The sequence below is a fragment of the Bubalus kerabau genome, chromosome 17, assembly GCF_029407905.1.
Source record: "Bubalus kerabau isolate K-KA32 ecotype Philippines breed swamp buffalo chromosome 17, PCC_UOA_SB_1v2, whole genome shotgun sequence".
Taxonomy (NCBI): Eukaryota; Metazoa; Chordata; class Mammalia; order Artiodactyla; family Bovidae; genus Bubalus; species Bubalus kerabau.
This window is the reverse complement of record NC_073640.1, coordinates 57,401,624-57,413,917: the sequence shown is the minus strand read 5'-3', so window position 1 is coordinate 57,413,917 and position 12,294 is coordinate 57,401,624. Positions and strand designations below refer to the sequence as shown.

The window sequence follows — 12,294 nt, the reverse complement described above, 5'->3', positions numbered from 1 at the left end:
TCTGGGTACAGAAGGACGAAACTGCAGATCTGTCATAATTATGCAAGGTCAATCCTGGGGTGACTGAGGAAACCCTGGTAACAACTCAAAGTCTACAGAGCACTTAATTTGAAATCCAGTTCCCCTGATTTGGCACAACCTGAGTAAATATTAACACCATCGTTCAGCTTAACATGCTACTGAAATTATCCATAGGCTGTCCATACCACAATACTTAATATCATTACAGGTAATATCGAAATTAGAAAGAACACATAGGGAGATAATAATCCCTACCTTGGTTTCAAATTAGTATAAGCCTATAATATTCTTGAGCTCAACTCCTAAAGCTCGAGAATCCAGATAACCATGTACCCACTATACTTCCTCCTCAAAGCTCATCAGCTTTCATAGTATCCAGGAGAAAATCAAGGGAAACAAGGAAGCTCCAGGGGTTACAAAAGAAATGCCAAGGATGGGAGCTCCCTGGAGGTCCAATGGTTAGGGCTCTGTGCTTTCACTGCTGGGGACCGTGTTCAATCCCTGGTCAGGGAACTAAGATCTCATAAGTCATGCCACATGGCCAAAAAGAAAAAAAAAGTGTGTGGGGGGAGGAAGGGAGAAACGCCAAGGAGACACGTTATGTTAGAGGAGCTCTAAATGAACAAAATAAATGTTTTTTAACACAGGTAAAATTTTATCACTTCAAGAGCAACGCAGAAAATCTTAAGACAGCCAGCATTTGTGATAACACCAAGGTGTCAATGGAATTGGAAATGCAGCTGCTTGATAAGATGGTATCTAAGGACTCATTTTTTTACTTCCGGAAAAAAACTCTATGAATATATGAATTTCAGGCACCTGACTGATAGCCAACTACACATTCCTTTTGTTCAACCAAAATGTGTTAGTATTTGTGTCCAGAACAGCGTCGAGGTCACTGATAAATGAGCCCCTTTCCCTGCTGAGAGACCTAGAGGGACAGACAGGCCGCACGCCATGACAGGGGGCACAGAGAGGGTATTCTAACCAGCTTCAACGGCGGTCCTGACGCCACGGCCGCTCTCCTCCCATGCACCCAAAGACCTCACAGCTACACGAAGACGGAGGAGCCACAAGTCCGACAGCTGTCGGGATTACTCAGCACCTTCTCAGAAAGCGTCTCTCGGAAACGAGACATAATTCCAGAATCTCCAGATGGCTTACCCTCTAGAAAGCAGCCTGCAGACAGTGAAAACTGTAGCTTCTCTGAGGTGACACTTACCTGTGGCTTCAATGTACTCGATACATCGCTCGATAAACACAGGAATCGGCTTCTCCGGAGTCACCACGGTTGTCAAGGGCACCCCAAAATAGTTACTCTCCCAGGTTGCCTTTGTGATCGATGGCCGGGGTTTGGGCTTTGGTTTCTGTCCAGGGAAGAGGGGAAAAAACACACAAAAGCAAAGTGAGTCTCAACACACAACCCAAACACCAGTAAGGCTTCCAGAGGGGAACTCACAGTGGTACGGAAACGGTTAGAAGTAAGACTTCAAGCGAGATAAAGAGACTCACCTATTCATCTCATTCCTCCAAGTATCACACAAGACGCTGGCAAGCCGCCAGGTAGTCACACCTTGAGTGCGAAACTGCATTATCAGAACAAAGGTGTTTATAAGAAGCAGGCCGTGTTTATTTAATAACAATGAGAGGACTGGCCAACATCCTTTATCAGGCGTGCAATGGAGTAAACAGGAAATATTCCAAACATTCCACACAGATAATAGACACTATACACTCAAAAGATGGCTAAAATCTTTTTAAAAGATTAAAAAGTGGAATTGAAAACTATTAATTTCCTCCTTCCAGACAAGAGCACATACATTCTGCTGCAAGTTCCCAGGAAGAACCCGCTCTGATGCATCCATCTGGGGTTACCTACCAATGGCTTCTGCACTGGGAGAGGGTAAAACCAACTAATCAGATATGACGAATAAGATAACTCTTCGTTCCTTTCTAGAAGTCACCTCCCTCGTGTAGGAGGAGTAGCAGAAGCAGCGACAGCTACTGGAGAGCTTACTATGTACCAAGGAAGTTCTGGATACCGTTGCTCTTCAACCTTACGGCACTGCATTTTGCCAAGGAAAATGTCTCACAGACACAGCGCATAACTAACAGTGCGAGGATTCAAACTCAGGAGGCTGTCTGCAGTCTGTGCTCACAAACGTTACTGAGGTATTTTGCTCCAAAATTATTCAAACCTTTTACTTTGAAGATCACACGAGGAAAAAATAAATGTTCTAGACCAATGCTCAGTTTTCTAAAGCTACAGAAATCCACCTGAAATTTTGGCCTGTTGTTAAGTGGCTGCTGCTATCTCCCTGTAGAGACTGCCTGAGGCAATCAGGCCCTGACTTCACACTTTTTATCAAAGAAGTATGGAAAAGAAAGTGACTTACAATTTATCTTCACGTGAAATAATTTAACCAACCTAGCCTCTCTCCAGCATCTTCTACTTACATGAAGTACAACATAACATAAAGGATTTAAGCTTCCAAATCTAACAGAATTTGGGTTTGAATCCCAAGTGACAGGTTCTATGTGGTCAAGTTGCTTAGCACCCGGGGGCCAGTACCCTCCTCACAAGGTGGTCCTGAGGGTGACGTGATATGATGCACTGGAAGTGGCTCGGTGCCCAGAGGACACAGTCGCCCAAGAGTGTGAGCTGTTACTGAAAGAGAAGGACTGAGCATTTTCCATCATTACAAAAGGCAGCAACCGGACAACAAGGAGTCAACTGAGGCTCTCTCTTAAGGCCGCAGCATTTAAACTATAAGCTGCAGAATGTGACACACCAGGAAGACCTCTGGATTTAAGTGGCATTCTTTCGGCCAACCCCAATCAGGCAGAACCTGCCAGTCAAAACTACCATAACAATACCATTGTTCTTTAGTAAAACCTTGAGGCTTCCAAATAAACTGTTGTTATGGAATGGAAAAAAAAAAAAAAACAACTTTAAGAGAGCTGCCAGGAAGCTATTTCTAATCACTGCACCGCCTCTGAGCACAGCTCTAGTAAACGGACAGTGAATGTCGACGGCACACTTCCTCCACCCTCTCAATGCTCCAGCTCGTGAGGTGTGTTCTCACAGTTGAAGTTAGCTAGGAAATTTAACTTCCATCACCTGAACACTTACTAAGTACCAGACTCTGGCTTAAATTCTTTATATGTATATTTCATTCCAGATTCACAATAGATCTGTGGGTATAGGTGTTTAAAACTCCACTTCACAGATGAAGAAGCTGAATCCCAGAAAAATTCAGTTATTTGCCCCAGTCAGTTCTGACTACAAAACCTGCACTCTTAACCACTGTGGTTCATTGCCTTCCCCGGAAAGTTCTTGGGATATGGAGAACACACAGATGATTAAATAAATGACTGAGGGTACACTGACAATCTGAACTTCTAAAGGTAATAAAGTCTCACATAAAATATACCAGGGATGTTTAAGATGCTCAAAGAAAGAATGGGGCATGATGACAGCTATTTCAAACAGCTACCAGGACTATTTCATGGAAAGAGAGCAGACTATCTTGTACAGTCATGTTGGGAGAGATGAGACAAAGACAAAGAGGCAATTCTGGCCAGAGGAATTTAAAAAACAAACAACCCCCCTGCCCCAGCTGTTTAAAAAGGACAGGACTGCTCTGTCAATGTTCAAAGCAGAGGCCGCAACCGACCGGCAACACTCACTGTTGAGGAGACCCTGCCGTCAGATGGAAGGCTAGAGCTGCTCATACCCTCTCACCTCAGAGTCTAATGAGATCTAATCAAGCTCAGTGCTCAGCTTACAAATGGAGCGTGAGCTCTGGCCACAGCGTCAGCTCCCCTTGTTGAATGACCCGGATGTTCACTCTCATTCTAAGATTTAAACAAACTCTGCTTTACAGAACGCCAAAATAGTCCCTTGAAATAACTGAAGGCTCTCTAGGGTGTCACAAAATCAGGCAGGGATTCTTGCGCAACTAATTCCAAACCTTCTGAGGAAGGAAATCAAGACTGCGGTCCAGGCCAAGAGTCGGGCAGGACCGTTGCTATGGCAGGCAACACCGCAGGCATCTGAAGGGTTACTGGGCACATGTCAAGATGGAAATGCCATTCTTCTGAGTGGCCTGCCAGATGTCTCAGTCCCAGGTCAGACATGTGTCACTCATTAGGGCGTCGGCAGAGTGCTCTCAGCAGCAGGTCCTTGGAGAGAAGAAAATAACGCCATCCCAACAGCTATCTTCCTCTGGGCTCGCTCATTAGTGGGCTGGACTGAAAAAAGCAGCCAGCTAGAGGAAACCAAGCCCTGAGAATAAGCTACACATCTGCGTGTCTAAGTTTAGAGTCTGACTGGGTGCAAAATGGAAAAATAAGAGGAATTTATCAGGAGTGGCCGTGTGTTAGACACTCTGTGTTAGGTGCTCTGCACTTATCTGAAAGCTTACAACCACCCTTCAAGGTAAGGGTTATTAGCCCCTTTCTACAGATGTGAAATCAGAGGCTCAGAGAGCAGCCGCATTGAGACAGCCAGGGTTCAGAGGCCAGTGACCTGCGAACGTCAAAGCCGCCTATCCTGTCTCCTTCGTGACCTAGCTCCATGATGAAACGCCACGGATATAAACAAGGGACTGGGTCAGCTCAAAACCTCTTCACTTTGTCCTATGGACAAGCACTTTTTGAATAAATAACACAGTCCATTGTTCTTCATTTCAGTTTCCTTAAAAAAACCTGTGAAGTTTTTTTTTTTAAAGGAAAAAACGTTTTTCCTTAAGTTACCTTAATGCCTGATTCTTAGGCCTGATACTAACCAAGTAGCAAAGAAAGAAATAAACCAACAGTTTCTGCCAGTGTCGCAGTGGGGAGAAACAGTGGTTGGAATCTGCCCCCGGCTTCTGGCCTTTCCGAAGCAAGAGCATAAAGGGGAAACTCCTGCTTATGGGACACTAAGCCCAGCCCACAGCTCCTCCAAGTTCACAGGGCAAGAAGATTAGAATGCCCGCCACACAGCAAGGAAAAGCCAAGAGAAGGGGCCTTCTATCTGTCTGTAAGATGCTAGGTTCTAGAGCCACGTGCGCAGCTGACACTTGAATAAAAACCATGTCCAATGAAGTGCAAGGCCAGTGTTTCTTCATAGCTTTTCAGTTTAGCTAAGATGAGGACCCTCTCCGTGGGCAGAATATTTTTCTTCTTCTTCTGACATCGTGCTGCTCTTCCTAGGATGTGAGGAACTGAGGTTCAGAGCGTCTTGTTCATACTGACAGGACTGCATCACAGACTCCCTTTTAAGAAACACATGAGGGAATCAATTCCCTGCGTCACCCTGTGGGCACCGGACAAGGAACAGGCACCCATATGCACACAGGGCCGGCTTCCTAACGGGCTAAGTTCCCAGTACACAGGAATCCACGCGATTCTCCTTTTCTCAAAGAAACTTATTTAGTTTCTCTTCAGCTGTGCTGGGCCTTCGCTGCTGCACTGGGGCTCTCTGGCTGCGGGCACAGGGGCTGCCCTTCGTTGCGGTGCACGATCTCCTCTCACTGTAGCGGCCTCTCGTGCTGCAGAGCACGGGCTCAGCAGCTGCGGCGCGTGGTTTAGTTGCTCCACAGCACGTGGAATCTTCCCAGACGAGGGATCAAGCCCGTGTCTCCTGCACTGGCAGGCAGATTCTTATCCACTGCACCACCAGGGAAGCCCCTGTCTTTCCTTCTAAATGAATTATACCCAACGTCACTAGCAGCACAGCTAACACTAAGACCAAAGTCCTCTCTCACCCTCGATGAATTTATAATCTAATTGGTATCAGAGAAGATATGTATCCCGAGCAAGCAGAGGTGCAGGAACAGCTATGTAGTGATCCGAAACTGTCAACTTCAAATATTCTCTCCTGGTCTCCATAAATACCCTTGCTGCTGCTGCTGCTGCTAAGTCGTTTCAGTCGTGTCCGACTCTGTGCGACCCCAGAGACGGCAGCCCAACAGGCTCCCCCATCCCTGGGATTCTCCAGGCAAGAATATTGGAGTGGGCTGCCATTTCCTTCTCCAATAAATATCCTTATCCATGTCAAATTACTCATCCAGATTTTAAGGTCAGAAAATATGGTCACTGGAGTTGTAACACCTAACACAGCCTTCTAAATGCTTGGTAACCTACCTAAGAAAGTAAATAAAAAACAGAATCCAGCCTGTGTTTTTTATTTTTGAGGAGGAATGTCATATACAGAACATAGCCTGGAATGGGGACAGTGTCCTCTGAATGGAGCAATTCTCCCCCTTGAGAGTGAAAGTGATACAATAAGCAAAGCCCGAGAGGATCACCCATATGGTTTGCCAAGCTGTACAATGGCCCACCCTGAACTGACAGTAAAGCGGGCAAATCTTAGAAAAACCTAGAGATGCTGTAAACTACATTACTCCAGGTTTTCCCAAGTGTTCTCTTGCATTCCATATCCAACATTACAGCTTTCTGACTGGTGATGATTCTTGCATATTTCCAACACAGCTTCCAAAGGACTTTTTCAATTAAGTTATTCGTTCATGCCCCAAATGTATTTTTGGCTCTGCTGCTCCCGCTTCTGGCTCTGAAAAAAATCTAAGCCCAAGTTTAACAGAAAACCCAAGGATGGAATTGTTCTTACTGGCAAACCCTATTATGAAAGCCCAAATGCTTAGCCTTGTCTCCTTCAAACTTGGAGCACCTTCACTTAGGGATGAACCACAGAGCAGCATGAAGTCTCCCAGCAGCCCCAGCCCTCCCTCTTGCAAGATGGGGAAGGAAAGAAAGGCACGCCATCCCCTCAAAGGCCCCAGACAAACTTATAGACCATAGCTTTTTGCTCTACATGGGCATGCCCCAGACAAACTTATAGACCATAGCTTTTTGCTCTACATGGGCATGAATCTGGGTCAATCCCTGCTGAATGGCCAATGCAACAGGAGGCTAAGCAGAGAGGAGGGTCCACTAGTTTCAGGAAATGTTCATAAACATTCCTGCCCACTTCACCACTCACTGAATCTAGACTTTTCAGAGTTGTGGGGCTCAGTTTTTACCTGCTAGCCTCCTCTCAAATACTGGATAAAAAGTATTTAGAAGGCCTTTCGCTATGGAAGTAGAGGTGATTCCCTGCCTCGAGCTGAAACAACCTGAATCTCTACAAAGATGTATCAGTATCGCTAGGCAGTAGAGGAGAACAAGTTGGCTCAGTGAAAATCAGAGCAATCTTCTGTTCTTTGAAAAATAGATTGAGGTTTCCTATTGTCATTTTTTTTTTTTTTTTTAAAGAACAGGTGTGCTAAGCTAAAGCAGATAGTTAAAGATAGCCTATTTTTGTCACCAAAAACAAACTACAGCAGTTCTTTGGGCTTAAAATAAACGGAGAACCGAGTGACACCAGTTCAAAACAATTTCTCAAAGTTCCAGTTGCTATTTCAGCGTCTCCATGCCTTTTTTGTCCTCTATTCAAGCAGACACTGAAGCTAGAAACAAACCATCACGCTGTTCTTAGGGGGCAGTGTGGGGAAATAGATGTTTCTAGATAATAACCAGAGTCCTTTGTCTGAAATGAACAAGTTGACTGGGCTGACTGAGTGCTCCAAGTGTGTGCCTGGCTACTGAATATTACCATCTTTCTCGGAGGCTGGACTCTAAAAACCCACAGAAAACAGAAGTCAGAAGACTGGGGTTCCCAAATCTCAACTCCTCCACTTAGTAACCATACTAACTTGGGGGCACCAAATGAGCCTCAGTGTCCTCATCTCTAACACCTGGATTTTAAAAAAATCACTTCCTTAAGACTGGCAAGAGAAACAGATGATGAAGACGTACCCCAATGTTCACCGCAGCACTGTTTATAATAGCCAGGACATGGAAGCAACCTAGATGTCCATCAGCAGATGAATGGATAAGAAAGCTGTGGTACATATACACAATGGAGTATTACTCAGCCATTAAAAAGAATACACTGGAATCAGTTCTAATGAGGTGGATGAAACTGGAGCCTATTATACAGAGTGAAGTAAGCCAGAAAGAAAAACACCAATACAGTATACTAACGCATATATATGGAATTTAGAAAGATGGTAACAATAACCGTGTATACGAGACAGCAAAAGAGACACTGATGTATAGAACAGTCTTTTGGACTCTGTGGGAGAGGGAGAGGGTGGGATGATTTGGGGGAATGGCAATGAAACATGTATAATATCATATATGAAATGCGTCGCCAGTCCAGGTTCAATGCATGATACTGAATGCTTGGGGCTGGTGCACTGGGACTACCCAGAGGGATGGTATGGGGAGGGAGGAGGGAGGAGGGTTCAGGATGGGGAACACAGGTATACCTGTGGCAGATTCATGTTGATATATGGCAAAACCAATACAATATTGTAAAGTTAAAAAATAAAATAAAATTAAACAAACGAACAAAAAATTGGTGTGAGAATGCCTGGCACTGGGCCTGGCACACAGGCGGTGTCCAGCGAGTGTGGGGAAGTGCCTGCAGAGCCTGTCACAGGGATCCACAGCCTCTGATATTCTGCCTGCTTCTCCCTCACTCTCTGCACATGCCACGTTTTCTCAGCTCCAAGTCCCACACCTTTTTCTCAAAACTTTACCCCAAGAAGCCTCCATGTTCACTGACTTCTGCCTGCTTTACCCCTTAAATCTCAGTTTTAGGACTCCCCAGGTGGTCCAGTGGTTAAGAATCTGCCTGCCAGTGCAGGGGACACAGGTTTGATCCCCGGTCCGCGAAGATTCCCCATGCCTGGGAGCCACTAAGCCTGTGCAACACAGCTACTGAGCCCACGCACCTGGAGCCTGTGCTCCGCAACAAGAGAAGCCACCACCACGAGAAGCCCACACACCACAATGAAGAGGAGCCCCCTCTTGCTGCAACTAGAAAAAGCCCTGCATGCGCCAAGCAAGACCCAGTATAGCCAAAAATAAATTATAAAAAAAAAAAGTCTCAGCTTTATGTATCGTTTCCTCAGGGAGCTTTCCTGGATAGCTTACCCTAGTTGAGGGTAAAACTCCTTGCTATACAATTCCTTAGCACCCTGTACCTTCACTCTGGGCCACATTCAAAATGTATGTAAACACATGGATAAAAATCTATCTTTCTGTGTTATGGTAAACTAGATGAACACAAGCACAACTACCACCCGTGTGATACTCAGCACAATGCCAGGCATATAAGTGCTCAGGGAACGCCCATGCATGGAGCTGAATGTTTCTTTCCTAAAAGAATGAATGGACGCGTGCTTTGGAGCAAGTGTGCAAGAGTGCTAAGTCGCTTCAGTCATGTCCAACTCTTTGCAACCCTGTGGACTACAGCCCATCAGGCCCCTCTGTCCATGGAATTCTCTAGGCAAGAATACTGGAGTGGGTTGCTATGCCCTTCTCCAGGGGATCTTCCTGACCCAGCAATCAAATCTGCATCGCTTATATCTCATGCATTGGCAGGTGGGTTTTTTTTTTACCACTAGCGGCATCTGGGAGGCCCTTTGAGCAAGAGCATTTCTTTTCAAAGAAAAAATTCTTTCAGGAATCAGAAAATCCAAGGTCCAGTCGGCATCCCAACACCATTTTTAAGATCAAGGTATTCATCTGGCCTTAGAGAGCTCAGATAGGGCCAGCCTCTTCTGGGGCGCACACTGGGAGTCCTTCCCGGGTAGGTTACAAAGAGCTCATGTTTCACACCATTCAGCCTGTCAAAATGCAGCATCCCTCCCGGTAAGGGAGCAGTCCAACTCCCCAGCTGGTTTTTATTCACACTAGAAACTTTAACTCCGTTCTAGGCCTCACAAAATGAGAGCTGTGTCCACACAAAGCCACAACAACCAGCCAATTCACTGAATCCGATGAAATAAGCCAATTCACCGGGGGGGACACAAACTGTCAAACTGGTTACTTGGTGCCTTATAGACCAAACAATGCGTGATTGAATTGGTTTGCTTTTCAATAGGTTGTCTTGTCATGTGGTAGCTAGAGTGACTCAAAGATTTTCTTTATGATTCTGTTTTGTCTATTTTTTTTAAACACAAAATAAGAGCACACCAGATAGAAGGGTAAACAGCCAATAACGTCTTCTCTTTAAATCCGTGGTCAAGCACACTGAATTCAGCAATGTGAGCTTGCCCAAACAGTACATTTTGTGGACCAAGGCGCTCCAGCCTGTTTTTTGGCTTTAAAATAAGACCCTGCTGCTCCTGATCTCATCTTTGCAAACGCACGGTGCTGGGAGACAGAGACCATGTGCAATGACAACTCTCTACGGACAAAGCATCTATTCATGGACCCCACTGAAGTGCAATCGTAGATTTTCAATTTCATTCAGCTGAGTGCGGAAGGCTCCCACTATGAGGGTGGGTTGCTAAATGGTTCAGCTGGGAAAAGGACCCGGAATGAGAGTGAGCTTCACAGTCTGCACTTTCGTTATTAGAAACGAAAGCCATTCCCTGAACTCCAACTCCAGTTTTACAGTGAAGAGCTAATCCAGCATATCAGCCAAGGGCACTGAGCAATTTTTCTTTCTCCACATGACACAGGTACCCGGAGCATAGCTTTTTTGGCTGTTGTTAGGCTTGTTGCTAGGTAAGGGGCTGAGAAAGCAGCTAAGTGACATACAGGGTTAAAACTTACAGAAAAGGGAGGGACAGTGTTGGGTCCCTAAAGCTCTCAGCTAGACCAGACCAGTGTTCTCCTGCCCTTGAATTCAACATGCGCATTTTCACCGTTAAGTCTTTCCTTTCCTCACAGAACTTCTTCAATTCTACTCCTTCTTCAAGGTCAAGGTAAATAACAACGACGGACGCTCACCCAGCACGCGGCTCGCTGCTTTACATGCGGTCTCCTTCCATTTCTCGCACTATGAGACAAGAGCTGCCGCACTGGCTCCTCTTGCTGAAGGGACGCGGACGGTGAATCTCGTCCCCAAAGGCTCAGCAGGACAAGGAGGAGCTGCAGGCACTGGCGTCTGAGGTGGGGCCCCCGGCGCCCCATCACCGCACACTCCACGACCTTAACCAGCCCCAGCACAGGATGCCTGCTCCCTCGCCCTCCGAGGCAGACCACCTATTTTCAGAAGCTGTGCGCGTCTCGCTGCCTCCCAGGGGTGCTGCGGCGTGGGTGAGAGCGACCTGTGCCATTTCCCCAGTGGTGTCTGGCGAGCGGGAGGGACTAAGTGTGTTGTTTCCCACTACCACCTGGCTCTCCCCTCACTTCAAATAAATACTGTACTGCTTTGTCATGCCAATAAAAGTCAGAGACCAGATGCCCCCGTGTAGGGGGATTTGGCACTCTCTGCCCCACGCGATCTTGCTTTTCCAGTAGAACAAGTGTCAGTCTGACTCCTTAACAACAGCAGATTTTAATAGAAGGTTTGTGTCCATCAGGAACAGAATCAAGACTCCACTTCTCTCTGCATTAGGATGACAAAGCAGCGAGGCTCCTTTTAAGGCACCATTTTCCAAGGCAGGAAAAGACATTTTCACCTTTTACTCACTCTTTCCAAAGGATACTCCTAAATGACTTCTGGCACGCTATTGCTCTGGGGCCAGAGGTAATCGTTTCTGTTTGACTTGAAGAGGTGGGGCCCAGATAACCAGGAGGGACGGGAAGCTGGTCACTCCTTGCACGCTGACCCAGCAACCCCATATGAGGCAATTCTAGGTGAGGAGATGCGCGTGACCAGCATGGAGGCGGCTATCTCAGAGGTCCCTGTAGCCAGCGGTTCTCTGCAGAGCCTACTCTTTAGAGCACAGCTTGTTTGGGGATGCGTTTTACAAGCATTATTTTCAACAGTATTATAAATGTAGCTAGAAGTCAGAAAAACAGTTCTGATTCACAGTGTGGTATTATGCCACCTTCCTAATTCCCAGGTGTGCAAACACCCCCACAATTAGAAGACTGTCAGCATTCGATAAGCTGTGCCTGCAACAGTCTTCACTGGGAGGAGGAGAGGAAAGTCACAGCATTCAAAATGTTTGGATTCCAGGATCATCAAACAGGAGAGCTCCGGGGAAACACTGGCAGGCTGGTCAGGCTACTTTCTGGCTTCTGAAATAAGAACTGCTTTCCACTGCCCTGCCCACTACTAGCTTTTAGAGAACAAAATACTGATGGCAGATGAAGGCTGACAAAAGTAAAACCAAACCATGGGGAGAGCAAAGAGAAGACTGTCCACGCTGTTTATCAACACTGAGCTCAGAATGGGAGGGGAACAGAACACGCAGCGATACTGCCCTGGCCCTTCTGACACGCCACAGGTCAGAGCTCTGGACGCTCTGGCCATGGCGG

At 46.3% G+C, this 12,294-nt stretch overlaps 1 protein-coding gene across 2 annotated transcripts in view; it reads right to left on the bottom strand.

Moving 5' to 3' along the window:
• The window catches only part of ARHGAP35 (Rho GTPase activating protein 35), a 113,050-nt gene that overhangs the window by 54,520 nt on the left and 46,236 nt on the right, over window positions 1–12,294 (bottom strand). For both annotated transcript variants that reach the window (XM_055553426.1, XM_055553425.1), the window contains exon 3: window positions 1,244–1,388. In XM_055553426.1, the coding sequence (XP_055409401.1) occupies window positions 1,244–1,388 (145 nt within the window). The remainder of the gene's footprint in view (window positions 1–1,243; window positions 1,389–12,294) is intronic.